General features: G+C 42.8%; 1 protein-coding gene across 1 annotated transcript in view; it reads left to right on the forward strand.

The window, feature by feature from the left end:
* Positions 1-18,547, forward strand: part of LOC138947407 (uncharacterized) — an 83,527-nt gene that overhangs the window by 12,660 nt on the left and 52,320 nt on the right. Inside the window, exons 7-18 of the mRNA XM_070318863.1 lie at positions 1,133-1,355; positions 5,381-5,517; positions 8,449-8,689; positions 10,308-10,450; positions 10,859-11,049; positions 13,777-13,939; positions 14,546-14,742; positions 15,409-15,577; positions 16,253-16,526; positions 16,808-16,938; positions 17,386-17,576; positions 17,998-18,154. Of these exons, the coding sequence (XP_070174964.1) occupies positions 1,133-1,355; positions 5,381-5,517; positions 8,449-8,689; positions 10,308-10,450; positions 10,859-11,049; positions 13,777-13,939; positions 14,546-14,742; positions 15,409-15,577; positions 16,253-16,526; positions 16,808-16,938; positions 17,386-17,576; positions 17,998-18,154 (2,217 nt within the window). The remainder of the gene's footprint in view (positions 1-1,132; positions 1,356-5,380; positions 5,518-8,448; positions 8,690-10,307; positions 10,451-10,858; positions 11,050-13,776; positions 13,940-14,545; positions 14,743-15,408; positions 15,578-16,252; positions 16,527-16,807; positions 16,939-17,385; positions 17,577-17,997; positions 18,155-18,547) is intronic.

Raw genomic sequence — 18,547 nt, forward strand, 5'->3', positions numbered from 1 at the left:
GAGAGAGCGTATTGAGCTTAAGAATGTTGTATGAGAGAAATGGGGAATGTACATTCTGGGTTACTGATTCCGACAGACCCGGCATTGGTTCAAAACAACCTTACTTTACTGTATTTTTTTTGTATGGATTTATGCAGTATTTTTCTGATTTTGTCGCATGTTTCATTTTAGTAAAAGTTTAGTCCAGAAGCCTATTTTGGGTTAATATTTAGGGTCTGTCGGAATCAGTGAGCCAGAACGTACATTCTCCCTTTCTCTCTTCCTCCTTGGCAGAAGAGTCAAAGGTTCGGCCCGATCTTCAAGGTTCCCAAGACATGACTTGCAAACCCCGAACCTAGTTCGCCGAACCTCCCAAACCTAGTTCGAAAACTCAGGTTCGTCTGGTTAAGAACCAAGACAAGTTCGCCGAACCAGTCTTGAGGTTCGCCGAACCCCACGAACCTAGTTCGCGAACCAAAGGTTCGTCTGGTTAAGAACAGCCTTTAAGGTGCTATCAGTATCACAACCAACATGTGAATTCTTGTGTGCGTATGATTAACCGTTCTCAGCCGCAAAACAATGACGACATACAATTTATCATTTAAGGATCAAGGTTCTTGACATATCTGAGGGGGGGGGGTCTCAGGTGATATATACAAAATATGTGTGTGTTTTTTTCCTGGTGTCAAATCATGTTTGTACTATAGTTCCATAAATTTGCAGCTTTAGTCCAAAAAACTTATGAAATATTCTTGAACTTCAAAGGAGATAGCTCTTGCAAGCATGACCAACACGTCAAGTCTTGCGTAATTAACCGTTCTCAACTGCCAAAATGAAGTGAGAACATGAAGTTTATTATTTAAGGATCAAGGTTCTAGGGAGGTTACTCATAATATAAAACCCATGTTAGCAGGGATTTGATTAATGCTGTACAGCACTTAGACTGATCAGGTAGCACATGTCTTCAAAAGCTTCTTATAGGTCACAAAGTCTTGTTGTTCCTTCATTTGTTCGTTTTATTCGTCATTCTTAATGAATCTAGAAAACTCATATGTGATGGTTATTGGAACAAATGTTTTAGATCTCCGCTGACACCCGCACGAAGACGGGTTCTGACCGCCAGTGTATATACTAAAGCTGTTGTGTGCTTCAGAGTGTCAGGACACACAGAGGACAGGACCAAGCGGCCAGATATATTTTTCCCCCAATAACCGCGAGAACATCGCAGGCGGGTGTACATACCACATTACTGTGGAAGACGGTCACTACGTCATACTGATGATCGACTATATACAAATATATAACAGCGAGGACTGCCAACAATTCGTCAAAATCTACGACGGTGATGCACCAACCGAAGACAATCTCATGCAAACGTGAGTAAAGACAGGAAATACCCACATTGATACTGAAGGAATAAAGCTATGTTTCCATATATATAGCGACGCGACGGCGGCGGGGGCGGCAGCGGCGGCAGCGACGAGAAGGCTCGCGGCAGGCGAATTTTAGTATTTGTGTTTCCACTAAAAGCGGCGCGGCAGGCGGATTTTTCTTCTTTTTGGCATGACTTCTGATGATGAATCGGTCAAAACCTCACACAAACATGTTGTATTTTAGGTCAACTATATTTGAAGCTACTTATGTTGGTGATAAAATTAAAAAGAAGCAAAATCAAATGAAAAACCCGCTGTTATTACAACAAAATGCTCCAAAAGCGGAACGAACCTGGTGCATTTAACTACCTTTGAAGAAAATCTTGCTGGACGATGTGCAGCTCAGGGAATACATGTATCTGACGAAAAAACAGTCAAAATAGATTATAAACCTGGTTGTTGGGGGTCTTTGAATATATGAAAAGAACTAGACCACGCCCACTTTGGTCGAGAATACCGCGTGGCAGCAATTTTATTTTATTATGAAAACACGCGTTCTTCGTTACAACTGTTGCGATCGATTTTGCCGCTGCCGCCACCACCTCGCCGCCACCGTCGTGCCGCCATCGCGTTCCTATATGGAAACATAGCTTAAGGCACGCAACCGACTAGTTATTTTACAGAACAAAATCTAAAGGGACGTATTTGACAGAGTATGACTCAATTTTCTTGACCAAATTCTGATTCTGATCTGAAATTTGTTCTGGACTTGATTATTGATTATTGATGGATTTAACGTATGAAGCTCGAATGTAATTACATCGTCTGATCCAAGACATGGACTGTTAATAAGTCGCACAAAGCAAAACTAATATATTTAGTGAGTCTGTGGAACTCGCAGAATAAAACTGTACGCATTGCATTTTTTTTACCAAGACTAGTAACCCATAGGTTGGCCAAAACCCTACAGCCGAGAAAGCGCTTACACATTGATTCTGTACCAAAAGCTGCCTGAACGTGTTCCCGTTTGTTGAGCGTTCAAATGGAAGGATGTTTGTACTGTGTATAAAAGCCTGACAGTATATCTGTGATGGTTTACGGGAGGCGCACTGTGTGTAAAAGCCTGACAGTATATCTGTGATGGTTTACGGGAGGCGCACTGTGTGTCAAAGCCTGACAGTATATCTGTGATGGTTTACGGGAGGCGCACTGTGTGTCAAAGCCTGACAGTATCTGTGATGGTTTACGGGAGGCGCACTGTGTGTCAAAGCCTGACAGTATATCTGTGATAGTTTACGGGAGGCGCACTGTGTGTCAAAGCCTGACAGTATATCTGTGATGGTTTACGGGAGGCGCACTGTGTGTCAAAGCCTGACAGTATATCTGTGATGGTTTACGGGAGGCGCACTGTGTGTCAAAGCCTGACAGTATATCTGTGATGGTTTACGGGAGGCGCACTGTGTGTCAAAGCCTGACAGTATATCTGTGATGGTTTACGGGAGGCGTACTGTGTGTCAAAGCCTGACAGTATCTGTGATGGTTTACGGGAGGCGCACTGTGTGTCAAAGCCTGACAGTATCTGTGATGGTTTACGGGAGGCGCACTGTGTGTCAAAGCCTGACAGTATATCTGTGATGGTTTACGGGAGGCGCACTGTGTGTCAAAGCCTGACAGTATCTGTGATGGTTTACGGGAGGCGCACTGTGTGTCAAAGCCTGACAGTATATCTGTGATGGTTTACGGGAGGCGCACTGTGTGTCAAAGCCTGACAGTATATCTGTGATGGTTTACGGGAGGCGCACTGTGTGTCAAAGCCTGACAGTATATCTGTGATGGTTTACGGGAGGCGCACTGTGTGTCAAAGCCTGACAGTATATCTGTGATGGTTTACGGGAGGCGCACTGTGCCTTTAAATGAAAGGGTGTTTGTACTGTGTGTAAAAGCCTGACAGTATATCTGTGATGGTTTACGGGAGGCGCACTGTGCCTTTAAATGAAAGGGTGTTTGTACTGTGTGTAAAAGCCTGACAGTATATCTGTGATGGTTTACGGGAGGCGCACTGTGCCTTTAAATGAAAGGGTGTTTGTACTGTGTGTAAAAGCCTGACAGTATATCTGTGATGGTTTACGGGAGGCGCACTGTGCCTTTAAATGAAAGGGTGTTTGTACTGTGTGTAAAAGCCTGACAGTATATCTGTGATGGTTTACGGGAGGCGCACTGTGTGTAAAAGCCTGACAGTATATCTGTGATGGTTTACGGGAGGCGCACTGTGTGTCAAAGCCTGACAGTATATCTGTGATGGTTTACGGGAGGCGTACTGTGTGTCAAAGCCTGACAGTATCTGTGATGGTTTACGGGAGGCGCACTGTGTGTCAAAGCCTGACAGTATCTGTGATGGTTTACGGGAGGCGCACTGTGTGTCAAAGCCTGACAGTATATCTGTGATGGTTTACGGGAGGCGCACTGTGTGTCAAAGCCTGACAGTATCTGTGATGGTTTACGGGAGGCGCACTGTGTGTCAAAGCCTGACAGTATATCTGTGATGGTTTACGGGAGGCGCACTGTGTGTCAAAGCCTGACAGTATCTGTGATGGTTTACGGGAGGCGCACTGTGTGTCAAAGCCTGACAGTATATCTGTGATGGTTTACGGGAGGCGCACTGTGTGTCAAAGCCTGACAGTATCTGTGATGGTTTACGGGAGGCGCACTGTGTGTCAAAGCCTGACAGTATATCTGTGATGGTTTACGGGAGGCGCACTGTGTGTCAAAGCCTGACAGTATCTGTGATGGTTTACGGGAGGCGCACTGTGTGTCAAAGCCTGACAGTATATCTGTGATGGTTTACGGGAGGCGCACTGTGTGTCAAAGCCTGACAGTATCTGTGATGGTTTACGGGAGGCGCACTGTGTGTCAAAGCCTGACAGTATATCTGTGATGGTTTACGGGAGGCGCACTGTGTGTCAAAGCCTGACAGTATATCTGTGATGGTTTACGGGAGGCGCACTGTGTGTCAAAGCCTGACAGTATATCTGTGACGGTTTACGGGAGGCGCACTGTGCCTTTAAATGAAAGGGTGTTTGTACTGTGTGTAAAAGCCTGACAGTATATCTGTGATGGTTTACGGGAGGCGCACTGTGCCTTTAAATGAAAGGGTGTTTGTACTGTGTGTAAAAGCCTGACAGTATATCTGTGATGGTTTACGGGAGGCGCACTGTGCCTTTAAATGAAAGGGTGTTTGTACTGTGTGTAAAAGCCTGACAGTATATCTGTGATGGTTTACGGGAGGCGCACTGTGCCTTTAAATGAAAGGGTGTTTGTACTGTGTGTAAAAGCCTGACAGTATATCTGTGATGGTTTACGGGAGGCGCACTGTGTGTAAAAGCCTGACAGTATATCTGTGATGGTTTACGGGAGGCGCACTGTGTGTCAAAGCCTGACAGTATATCTGTGATGGTTTACGGGAGGCTTACTGTGTGTCAAAGCCTGACAGTATCTGTGATGGTTTACGGGAGGCGCACTGTGTGTCAAAGCCTGACAGTATCTGTGATGGTTTACGGGAGGCGCACTGTGTGTAAAGCCTGACAGTATATCTGTGATGGTTTACGGGAGGCGCACTGTGTGTAAAAGCCTGACAGTATATCTGTGATGGTTTACGGAAGGCGCACTGTGCCTTTAAAAAGAAATAGGTCCCAACATGGCGGCTTTCAAGCAGCCGATTATCAGCATACTGGCAAACAAATAGAGAAGGAAAACAGTTAAATGGTTTGAAAACAGATACCGTCTTTGTTTCAGGCACGCAACAGATGAATCATACTTTTGATTTGATGGAACGTGATGGTTGTATATTTCTTTCTTGAAGTATCTGTTACAACCGCCGCTCCCCACCCCCACCCGGTACCCCCCACTCCCACCTCCCACCCCCATTTAGGACAGTAATTTTAATAACGATCCATATACATTGCTCTTAGTCTTATTCTTCACGATAAAAGGGGCCGCTTTGCGTTGTATTCATCCCAATGTTTCAACAGGTTTTGTGAATACCAACAAAAGACCTTTCTGGAATCCACCTCCAACAAAATGCTGATCGAATTCTACACAGATGGCAACTCTACCTACAACTACATGTATGCCAGCATCTCGTATTTTGCTACAAACGGATCAGATGGTATGCCGATTTTGACCGAATTAAACTCTCTTAATTCATTTGAATTCTTTATTTATTTGGTGTTTAACGTCGTTTTCAACCACGAAGGTTATATCGCGACGGGGAAAGGGGGGAGATGGGATAGAGCCACGTGCTTCTTGTTCACAAAAGCACTAATCAAAAATTTGCTCCAGGGGCTTGCAACGTAGTACAATATATGACCTTACTGGGAGAATGCAAGTTTCCAGTACAAAGGACTTAACATTTCTTACATACTGCTTGACTAAAATCTTTACAAAAATTTACTATATTCTATATAAGAAACATTTAACAAGGGTTAAAGGAGAAACAGAATCCGTTAGTCGCCTCTTACGACATGCTGGGGAGCATCGGGTAAATTCTTCCCCCTAACCCGCGGGGGGTAATCCATTTGATGGTGTGCTGTAATAAAACAAAAGACACAAAAAAGCGAAAATTTCCCTTCCTGCCTGTCGTTAGCAATAAATTCGACAGCAATGTCACACTCCGCATTTGTGTGTGTGTCAGAACCTCCTCCTATTGCACTGCCTTCGAATCAAATACAATCAAATTAACGTTATGATCTCTAGCATTAGGAATCAAAAAACAGGAAAGGTAGGTTGTAGGAACGTTTGTTATTGACAAAACAATACATTCACAGATATTTCGACCCAACGGTCTTTTAAGTGAACAGACAAACAAGTCTGCCGTGTGCTGACAAAACCGAGTAAGTCCATTTTTTTCAAAATTGATATTTTTTGTTCATCAAAAAGAAGAAATCAATGCGCATCTTTTGTGTTAATTTCTACTTTTTAGAGTGCTTAGATAAGCAGATATGAACAGGTAAGTCCACAACCAAAAACAACTTTTTAAGTGTGCATGAATGTTTTGACAAAACCAAGTAAGTCCAAGGGTTTTACCCAATTTTCGTATAATGGTAGTTTCAAAATTCTTTCAGACGACTCATACAGAAAAGACGTCATTTTAAGTTTAGAACTCACAAATGACGTCATTTAAAGTTTAGAACACACAAATGACGTAATTCGATAAGGCAAGACTTAATGACGTCACCTTATGACGTTTTATTTCAAACATTTTTCTTCTCTATAATATTATGATTCTCCTGACGATCCTTGTCTCCCTCTCTCCCTCCCTTCCTCCCCGGCTCCATCTCTCTTTCTATCCCTCCCTACCTCTCTCGCTATCTCTCTCCCTCTCTAAATTTCCCTCCCTCCATCATTCTTTCTATTCCCCCTTCCCTTTCGCTCTCTCCTCCTCCCTCTCTTCCCTCCTCCCTCCCGTCAACAATCGACTTTTCTCTCCCTCCCCTCTGTCCCTCCATCCCACTCTCTTTCTCTCCCTCCAGTCCCCCCACTCTCTCTCCCTCCTACTCTCTTCCTCCCTCCTTATCTCCCTCCCCCTCTCTCACTACCTCCCTCCTCTCTCTCTCTCCCTCCATCCCACTATCTCTTTCCCTCCCTCCCTCCCTCCCTCCCTCCCTCCCCTCCCTTCTCTCTCTTCCTACCTCCATCCCTCCCACACTTCCTTTCCCCCCCCTCTTCTTCCTCCCTCCCTATCTCCCTCCCTCCTCTCTCACTCCTCTCTCACTCCCACTAAGTCTCTCCCTCCCTCTCTTTCTCTCTCTCTTCCTTCCCCTCTCCCTCCCTCCTTCCCTCCTTTCTCTCTCTGCCTCCCTTCCCCCTTCTCTCTCACTCAATCCATCCTCCCCCCTCCATCTCTCTCCCTCGGTCCATTCCTATATCTCTCTCTTCCTCCCCATTTATCTCTCCCTCCATAGCTCTCTCTTCACCCCCCCCCCCCCCCCCGCTCCCTCTCTTTCTCCCTCTCTCCACCCCTCTTTCCATCTCTCTCCCTCCCTTTATTTCTCTCTCTCTCCATCCAGCTCCCTTCCCCCCCCCCCCCCCCCCCCCCTGCTTTCTCTCCTCTCTCTCACTCTCTCCTTTCTCTCACTCTTTCTCACTCCCTGTCGAGTCTCTCCCCCCCCCCTCTCTCTCTCTCTCTCTCTCTCTCTCTCTCTCTCTCTCTCTCTCTCTCTCTCTCTCTCTCTCTCTCTCTTTCCATCTTGTGCAAATTCGTATTGTTATTTTCACTGTTTTGTCATTTCTCTTGACAACGCTTCTTCTTCCAAATATTCTGGTAAAACCAAGTAAGTCCGCATGCTTAGATCTGCGCATTTTTTGTTAAATCTGATTTTGGAGGGAAAAGTGGTAAAACCAAGTAAGTCCACAAAATGCCCAACAAAACCAAAACCATCCATCAGATTATTATGAAAATCGGGTTATAAACGTAAATTAATGCTATTTATGTAATTATATCGGTGGTTTGATCTAGATAATCATCACTTTGTGTTTTGAGACATTTTATTAAACAGTAAAAGTCGTTTTTTTCTCGGAAGTAGCGTCAGTAGACTTACTCGGTTTTGTCAGGACACGGCAGAAATATTCACACAAAACTTATCTTGATAGTTCTATCAGTTTACGTCCACTCGTCAGGAAACCGAGCGAATGAATGATATTGAATGATTGAAATATCTGTGAATGTATTGTTTTGTCAATAACAAACGTTTTAACAACCTAGCTTACCTTTCTTGTTTTTTGATTCTGAATTTTGGAACGTTGGCAGTCTCTTTGTTTTTGGATTTTTTCTATTACAGTTGTCATGTTCCCGTTGTAAAGATGTGACAGATCTTTATTTGAGTTTTTACAGTCCTTTCAACGGGAGATATATTTTTTAAATAAATCATTATTTGAGTTTTGAGTAAGCTCCTGTTAAAAACAAAGAAAATTGTACTTGTAAACATGCGATACTTTGATGCATAAAATTTCAGACTGTCGGCCGATACATCTGACTGGCCCTCAAAGCCAGTTTCAAATGAAGGACACTAACACATTGTACACAAGTATACAATTTCAGACTGTCGGCCGATACATCTAACTGACCCTCAAGGCCAGTTTGAAATCCAGGACTCTCACACTAATAACCTCAGGAGGAACGGTGTGTGTGTCTGGAACATCAGCGCAGAGGAAGGCTCCGTCATTCTACTGGGAATAGAGACCTATAATCTTCGCCCATACGACTACGTCAATCAGTGTAACGCCAGTTTCTTGAAGATCTACGATGGTGCGGAAGAAGACGAAAACCATCTGATCAGAAAGTAAGTTTAGTAAATAGCATAGCCTGGATGCTGACATCTGTAGCTCACACTGAAAACATATTACCTACACTTTTCATTCTACTAGCGGGTAACCTGTTTTTAAAAGACAAACTGCCTAGATGCCAAACAAACAAATAGCAACCTGTCCACCATTTCAAAATGGCTACTGATCATACAACTGAAAATTTGCACAAGTTTATTTTTACACCCCCGGTATAGGGGTGTGTATAGGTTTCGCTCGATGTGTTTGTTTGTTTGGGTGTGTGTTTGTGTTCGCATATATACCAAGAGGCATACATTCCGCAAACTGAACTTTAAAAAATCACAAAAAATCAACTCAGTGGTGAATGTTTTCAATGTTTGAATATTTTATTTATTGGCCATTTTAGTGTTTATAAACGTTCGCTTTATTGATTTTGAATAGAACATCATGAAATGAAAATTTTTCAAAAAAAGTGACTGAGTCCAAGCGCAATGATTTCGGAAAACGTTCAGTGTTCATCACGTTCAATGCTTTGGCCAGCTCTAAGCATCCCAATCGCTTGCTGTCTCTCTCCTTCATCAAGTCGTGGCATGATTGCGATATCTGATACAGCCAAACAGCCAGTTGCATTTTATAGGGCCATACACTATCTTTTTTACGTTATTGTCTCCCGTTCAGCCCATTGTCTTTATTAGCACAGTGGGCTGTGGCTGGATCAGCAATACTGCAAAGCGCACGCTGACAGCGTGAAACATTTGCTCCGACACTCAAGATGTCAACTACAAATTACAGGTTCAATCTGATTTTCGTTTGAGAGCAAAATCGTTCAATGCACTATTTGCAGAATTTATGCCTTTCAGTATAGATCTCAAGAATGAACGGACCGATCGTCACCAAACTTGGTGAACAGGTTCTATACATTCCTGAGACAGTCCTTACAAAAATGGGGACCAGTCAAACACACGGTTAGGGAGTTATTGGTGGATTAAGATTCTACAAGGACTTATAGAGGCACATATTAATGGTCAAAGGGAAATAACCTTCTCAGTTGGTGGCAGTGAGAATGGTTATTTCCCTTTGACCAACGGGGGTGTTTTTCCTACCTCGGAGGAATTTCTTGTTTAAGTTGTCTTAGTGTTATGGTAAAACGGGGACAACGAAAACAGAATTGTGAGAATCACATTATTTCATCATAAGGAGAGAAAAAGGATATTTCGAAAGCCACACTTGTTTAAAGTTTTAAAACAAAACAAAACGGCGTGTACTCATCGTATTATTAAGAATTAAGGCAAGCACCAAAGCTTACAAATCAAAAGCACGTTTACACAGCGAATGTAATATATACAGCAACATCAGCAAAGCTGGAAACAGTTTTAAAATACATTCATAATTTGGCAATAACGGTCACAAACCAGGGCCTGACCTAGTGTATGAGAGGGATTGGCTTCCAGAATGATGCAGAGATACCAGAACTGGCTGACATTTAGCATTTGAATGTGGTGTTTTTGGATATCTCTTTTAGAAAACATGTACATTTGCTGGTTAAGGGAGAGGCTTCCGGAACCCAGACCCCCCCTCCCCTCCCCCTCCCACATATTGATCTATGAAGACGTTTGTGGCGTTGTTCTTTTGCAGCCTTTGTCGGGGAAGCTACTCCTCGACAGGCCTGATGATTTCAACATCTAACAACTTACTGGTGGTGCTAACCCTGCAAGAAAACGCTGGTTACGCCCGTGTCGAATTGTCTGCTCGGTATTCCACGGCCAACGCTTCTCAGAGTAAGACTGGCGTGTCTGTAGGGTTCAATGCTTTATACCAAATGTTCTGTAATGACAACAGTAGATGGACAATGGGAAGCGTGCCTCAATGTTTCAAAGAGAAACCACTCTTTCAAATTCCATGCAAACCCAACAGTTATCTCTGGAACTCGTCTATTGAAAGTCAGTTCTAAATGTCAGTTATCGCATACTTAATTACTTCTCCTACCTTGTTAACTGTAGACGGGTTTTTTCAATTAACAACAAGATAACGGGTTATCTTAGGTATCAATCATAAACAACCTCGTACACATTAACAGTAACACTCGGAGTGACGTTTTAAGATACTGTTATATAATACAGTAGTTTAAGTCGTCGTCTAGATGATTATGATGATGATCATTCACAACTTACTTCTTATCCCTGCAGTAAACAGAGACTGTGGTGGCAACCAGACAGGACGGGAAGGGATCATCACGTCCCCCAACTATCCCAACAACTACGACAGTTTGACGGAGTGTCAGTGGCTCATCACTGTCAACCCAGCCTTCACAATTCGGTTTGAGATCGAATATAGCTTTCCGTACAATTCCTACCGCTGTTCGGCGGACGGTCTGGTGGTAAGTTGTGCAGGTTATTGAAGAGAATTCTTCCCGTGTGAACGATCGACTAAACCACCACAGACACGTACAGGCTTTTACATAATTATGGAACAAGAGAATAGACATTTTCAGAAATAAATGTCAGTTTTTCTAAGCGGTGTGGCACAGTAAGAGCCCCTTTTATTGACCAAAGCGTTTCAACTAGCCACTAGCAACACGCCTGGTATTGGCCAGCATCGCAACGAACAACCAACTCTGACGTGTATGTTATGCAGTGTGCGCGCAATATGATACCCTTTTCTTTTAAAAATATGCACATCGGAGCCACGCTTCGCCGCTGCCTGCTTCCCAATCACTGGCAGTGATCACTAAGCATGTGTGTTTTCTTAAACTCACGTGGCCTCGGTCAAAACACGTTGTTAGTGATCACTGCGGGCTAGCAATTATTGCCGCAATGCATCGTGAACTCCGATGAGTATATTTTTGAGAGAAAAGGGTATCATTGCGTTCGCTGTATCAACTACACATCAGACTTAATTTGTCTTCGCGATGACAGAGTAAAGCCGGCCAGAAGCTAGATACTTTGTTTGTTGACAAATGGGTCAGTTGTTGTTGTTCTTCTTCTTCTTCTTCTTCTTCCTCGTTCATGGGCTTAGATCCCCACGTTGACTCATGTTTTTAGCACGAGTGGATCTTTACGTGTATGACCGTTTTTACCCCGCCATTCAGGCAGCCATACGCCGATTTCGATGGAGGCATGCTGGGTATTTTCGTGTTTCTATAACCCACCGAACTCTGATATAGATTACAGTATCTTTTCTGTGCGCACTTGGTCTTGTGCTTGCGTGTACCGGGGGGATAAGCCACTAGCAGGTCTGCACATAAGTTGACCTGGGAGATCGGAAAAATCTCCACTCTTAACCCACCAGGCGGCAGCGACCGGGATTCGAACTCACGACCTCCCGATTAGGAGGCCGACGTCTTACCACCACGCCACTGCGCCCGTAGTTGGGTCAGTAAAAGGGGCTCTTACTCTTCCACACCGCTTACAATTCCTGAGTTATTTCCGAACAACGTCTATTCTCTCACTCGGACGCTTGCTACAAACTCTAAAGCCTGGCTCCTTGCTGTGGAAAGTAGACGGTTTTTGTTTGTTTTGTGTTGGTAAATTAATTGTACGTAGACAAAGAACACTATTGTGACTGGCTCTGCCTCTCCCTTATTTTCCCGCCAGACCGAGTCTGCAGCCATGAAATGTCTTCAAAGGTTGCTTTCGATAAATTGTTTTCGTCAACAGATTGCGCAAAACCACTCTGAATTCTGATCAAACTTTGGCAAACGGAAGTACTAAGCATGGGAAGTAACTCTTAATATCCGTACTTCGAACTAAACACGAGGTGGTTTTTTTGTGTGTGTGTTTTTTTTTACCTTAGACCACTATTTGTGTGAAACGACATTAAAGGCACAGTAAGCCTCCCGTAAACCATCACAAATACTGTCAGGCTTTTACACGCGGTACAAGCACCCTTTCATTTAAACACTCACCGCTTGAGAACATAATTTATTTTTGCGTGGTTTATCTTACCCCTGAGCCATCGTGAACCCGTGTGATCCAGTTTCCCTTTTTCACAATGCAGTCGTCAGTTTGTAATTTGAATGCGGCTCGCTGTGAGCTTATCTGCAATAGCACGTTATTATTTACCTCTGACTATGCACGAAACAAACGGATGTGGTTCACAAGAACTCTAGCGATGGCTTTTGACTGTTCAGAGGAACTGGCGATAGGCATAAACCGTCGTCTGCTACGAGAACCACGACCTTGCGTGACCCTGCTTCCGGGTTTTTTGTTTTTCAAACTTTCAAAACTTCGAATTGTACTGATCTTGTCTTGATGAAAAAAGAATTCTTTTATGATTTAAGAATGTTTGTGTAACAAGCTGTCAATATATCATTTAGATTTTAAAAGTTAGGTCTAGTGCCAAAACGCACCACGGTCCGATTGCGATGGAGACAATACGAAAAATTAATTCTTTGAAAATTGCTCGCTCTTTACGTAGGGCACCTAGGATGTTCCCGTTCGGTGAGCGTTCAAATGGAAGGGTGTTTGTACTGTTTGTACTGACAGTATCTGTGATGGTTTACGGGAGGCTTACTGTGCCTTTAATATACGTGGCCCTGCAGTGCGCGATTCTCGGTTGGAACGACTATACGCGGTCCGTCACGGATATGTTTTAACACAAACCATCACAAAATTCCACTCTGCGGAGATAGCAGCTAAGCCGTACATTTTTGATTTGTACGAGTAATGTGATATCTAAGATTCTTTGAACGCTTGAACATTCCTTCAGGGAATTACAAGATCACTCACACGAGAAGAAGGTAAGATATCGATTCAAAACAACACACAAGTCGACTCTTTTTGATCCTCTTTTTTTAAGTAAAATCTTTGACATCAGAAGCCAAACAAAGGCCATAACGTGAGTAGTGTCACTAACAAATTCTGTTACTTCTTCTGCATGTCTCCCGAGGCAGTGACAAAGGATTTCGAGAACGAAGTTTGTCTCGGTGAATTCAACGTATCAGCAGTAGAAAATTAATTGTATGTTCACCGCCAGGCTTTGTATGTGTCAGTATCGTATATCATTAACCTAGCTTGAATGAAGAGTTCCAATGCTGTGGATATCTCCACTGATTCAGTCAGTAGTCGAGACTTTATTTTGAGTCATTTGTGTTTCCTCGTGCCAGATTTGGAACGGAAACAACCCCTTTGATTCCTACACAATTGCCTCACTCTGCGGTGGTAGCGGCTTCCCAAAATACCACCAGAGCAGTGGCAATCAAGCCTTGGTGAGATTTACATCAGACGTGGAGAACACGGCCGCTGGCTTCAACATGCGCTGGTACACGGGTATGTACAAATGAATGTAATATTGTTTTATTGTAAATTGGGAAGTGGAGGAGGAAACTGTTCCACGGCTTTTGATTTTTGGGGTAGCCTAATATCAAAGATAATTCAGGGTATAAAATGAAGAAACCAGTCAGCCAGACAAACATGTATGTGTGTGCGTGTGTGCGTGTGTGTGTGTGTGCGAGCGTGCGTGCGTGCGCGCGCGCGCGCGTGTGTGTGTGTGTGTGTGTGTGTGTGTGTGTGTGTGTTGTATAAACGAGTGACTATATCGATTGGTATACAAGAGTTGTTCAATAAACATGAAACTTCTCATTTCTCTTGTCCTCGTACTTCATATTCAAATCTATAATGCATCGACACAGTCATTTATCTAAACTGCTTTTGTGACTTGGAGGGGATGATGATGATTGATGATGACGATTGATGATGATAAAGATGATTGATGATGATGATGATTATTGATGATGATGATGATAATGATTGATGATGATGATTGATGATGGATGATGATGATGATGATGATGATGATGATGATGATGATGATGATGATGATGATGATGATGATGATGATGATGATGATGATGATGATGATGATTGTCTTTGCAGTTTGTGAAACGTACGTGTACTCTTTAAACGCCAGTACCCTGCAGTCTCCAAACTATCCGGACAACTACCCGAATAATCTGTCGTGTGTGTATCATTTCGGGTGGAACAACCCCGGTTACTCCATGGCTGTAAGCTTCAGTGCTTTCCAGCTGGAAGGTCCCGATTCGGACGGCTCTTGTACTGAAGACTATCTGCAGGTTGGTTGACAACTTATCTTTGTGGATCGATGCTCTGTTGTCTTTTCTCCGGTTTTAACAGGGGGAAAATATTTTTGGCAAGAAATCACGTGCAATAACATAAGAATAAATACATTTGCTTTTAAAACAATAATGATTAGTAATTTCTCAAACACTGCCTCCAACAGAAAAAACAACTTTCTGATCGTCCAACAGCATGTCGTTGTTGTTGATGTTTGTATTTTTTACAAGATACAAGATACAAGATACAAGATATTTATTCACCAATTTTGCAAAAGGATTTCATCTTGGCACGGCACGGTAAAAATAAAATAAAAACCAACCAGACACATATGCAGACACACATCACCATGCATGCATACATACGTACATTACACTGTCATGCACACACAGACACAACTCACACACACACACAATTATTTACATACTCACACATAACCAGCCACATATCTACATCACAAATTCACATCGTCGCCTTGTAAAGGTAAAAACCATATCAGTTTAAAAGGGGTGCCAGTAATATCAATACAACATTAGTGAATACTAGAACAATACCTAAAATTTATAATACATTTAAAAGTAAGTAGTACACGTAATTATTATCATTCAGTCAGATAACCATGTACACATGGCTGATACAAGTACTAAAACAATACGTTTGTTCAGGTAATGTACGGTTCGGACCTGGCTCCTGCACTGGAACCAGGCCAACGTTACTGCGGTGACAACATAACAAGTACACTGACTCTCTATCCCCCGGCTGCGATTTACTTCATGACCGATCTTTACAACTCAAGCTCAGGATTCCAAGCCAGTTACGAGATAATCACAGCAGGTACTTTTTTCTAACTAGAATTAAAAATTGAAGACTTTCTATCTATGTGCAGTTTTATTTAACAATCGCAAAAATGTAAGATACACCAAAAATTGAGATTGACGATCGCGAAAATGAAGATACCCCAAAATTTGAGATTGACGATCGCAAAAATGAAGATACCCCAAAAATTGAGATTGACGATCGCGAAAATGAAGATACCCCAAAATTTGAGATTGACGATCGCAAAAATGAAGATACCCCAAAAATTGAGATTGATGATCGCAAAAATTTAGATACCCCAAAAATTGAGATTGACGATCGCAAAAATGAAGATACCCCAAAAATTGAGATTGATGATCGCAAAAATTTAGATACCCCAAAAATTGAGATTGACGATCGCAAAAATGAAGATACCCCAAAAATTGAGATTGATGATCGCAAAAATTTAGATACCCCAAAAATTGAGATTGACGATCGCAAAAATGAAGATACCCCAAAAATTGAGCCAATAATGAAAACAAAATTCGAAAATCAAGAGAAATCAAGAATCTGTAAAATTCAGCAACTTGTCGATGTTTTCTTTAAAAAAAAAAAGAAGAGATAAGTATAAGACTTGGGAAGCAATACGAGAACCTTTTTATTAAATATTACACCTTTAACATTGTTCTCGTTTTTGAATCCCTTGTGTATCAGACTGTGGAGAATCGCTTTTCACCGGAGAGACAGGCACAGTCACAAGCCCCAACTACCCGGGTACCTTCCCCCGTCACATCAACTGTACGTACGTCATACGGGTGGACCCAGGACAGACAATCTACCTGGCCTTCGATCATTTCTCCCTGGCGGATATATGGGTGACTGAAGACCAAGGCCAAGCCTGTAACCGTTTTTCAAATTTCTGGTATGGTGCCTCCCTGCATGTTATTGACGGCGAAGTCATTCCCGGAAACGACAGTTTGATTGGCGTGTGAGTAAAAAAGGGCAAACAAAAACAGTGATAACAAAATTGCACCCATCTTCATTTTAATCGACGGTATCTGTGTGATAATAATAATAATTGTCAGTAAGTACTGGTGTCACATGACTGAAAGGAAACAGTTAATTTGCTGATGGCAATGCTAACAATCACTGAACGCGAATTCACAAATCTGAGAAAACTGGGTCATAAAAGGGAGTGTGTCTTTATCGTGTTGTGGTCTTAAAAGGGGGATTCCACTGAATGTATCTTGTCCGTCTTCTTTGATGCAGCTTTTGCGGAAGCCGAGCTCCTCCACCCGTGACGTCAACCGGCAACGTCATGACGCTGAATTTTGCGTCCAATTACAACTACCAGCTGCGAGGGTTTTCCGCCACTTACACCGCGTCCAGCACTTCCACAAGTGAGTTGTTAGAGTGCCGCATATTGAAATCATCATCATCGTTGTAGTCATCATATTCCTCTTTGTCATGTATTTCACCATCATTGTCGTCATATTCATCACCTCCATCACCGACATCATCATCATTATCATCATCATCATCATCATCATCATCATCATCATCATCATTATCAGCATCATCAGCATCATCATCAGCATAATTATCATTATCATCATTATCATCATCATTATCATCATCATTATCATCATCATCATTATCATCATTATCATCATCATCATCATCATCATCATCATCATTGTGAGATTAGTGAATTTTGGTTCGCGGCAAAGAGTGCGACCACATTTTAAGAGGAGAGAGTTGATTTAAAACAGTGGATACAAAAAGTAGATCAAGAAAAGAAATTAACGGACTGACGGGTAGATATAATGGTGCTTCACTCGCTGTAGTTTTCAGAGACTGTGGAGGGGAGGTAAGCGGGCAAGGTGGGCAGATTGTCTCCCCTAACTACCATGAGAACTACCCGAACAACTCACTGTGTGTGTGGACCCTCACCGGATGGCCGGGCGACACGGTTCGCGTCACATTCACTCATCTGGATCTGGAGGACTCCAGCGATTGCCAACGAGATTCGTTAGAGGTAAACATATGACAGCGTCTACACTTAAAGCCTAACATCCGTCTCCAGGGCACAAAGCCTTGTAGCAGTAGAATGCTACAGAGCTAAACATTTAGCGTGGAAACGACATCGTGTGTGTGTGTGTGTGTGTGTGTGTGTGTGTGTGTGTGTGTGTGTGTGTGTGTGTGTGTGTGTGTGTGTGTGTGTGTATGTGTGTGTATGTGTGTGTGTGCGTGTGTGAGCGTGTCTGTATGAGTGTGTGTGTGTATGTGTGTGTGTGTGTATGTGTGTATGTGTGTGTGTGTGTGTGTGTGTGTGTGTGTGTGTGTGTGTGTGTGTGTGTGTGTGTGTGTGTGTGTGTGTGTTATGCAGTTACGGATTAGTCATTTCACGACAGTCTGCAGAAATCAATATTGCTAGCTGATTGTAAATATTGTTTTAGTTTCGAGATGGCCCACACGAAACAGACACCCGCCTTGACAGAGTATGTGGTGACGTCATACCCTTTGACGTGACGTCAACAGGCAACGTCATGCGCGTCCGATTCGTCACGGATCTCCAAAACTCAAGGCCTGGGTTCAACATTTCTTGGACTTCCTGTAAGACTTTCATGTTGTTACCTAATTAATCGTAAAGCTTCCCAGCTGAAATGCTATCCAGTAGTCCGGACAAAGGTGGGGGGAGGGGGAAGGGGGTGGTGGTAGGGAAGTGAAGGTGTAGAGGCAAAAGCACCTGCCTTAGCACAGATCGAAGATCTGTTTACGTTGCGTCAATGTTGAAAACTCTATTTACACAAGATATGATTTTCCTCCTTGTGAAAATAGCTCGGTTTTGTCGTAAACGCTATTTACACAAGTACTTGTGTTAATAGTCTTACAAAGGCTTTTCAGTGATGTCTAATTATTTACACAAGTTTTAAAAAATCCCATTTTGAGCAATTTTTGTATTTTGTTGTATTGTCTTCCAATGATGGTACACCTTTGAGCAGGGTT

The sequence above is a fragment of the Littorina saxatilis genome, linkage group LG14, assembly GCF_037325665.1.
Source record: "Littorina saxatilis isolate snail1 linkage group LG14, US_GU_Lsax_2.0, whole genome shotgun sequence".
Taxonomy (NCBI): domain Eukaryota; kingdom Metazoa; phylum Mollusca; class Gastropoda; order Littorinimorpha; family Littorinidae; genus Littorina; species Littorina saxatilis.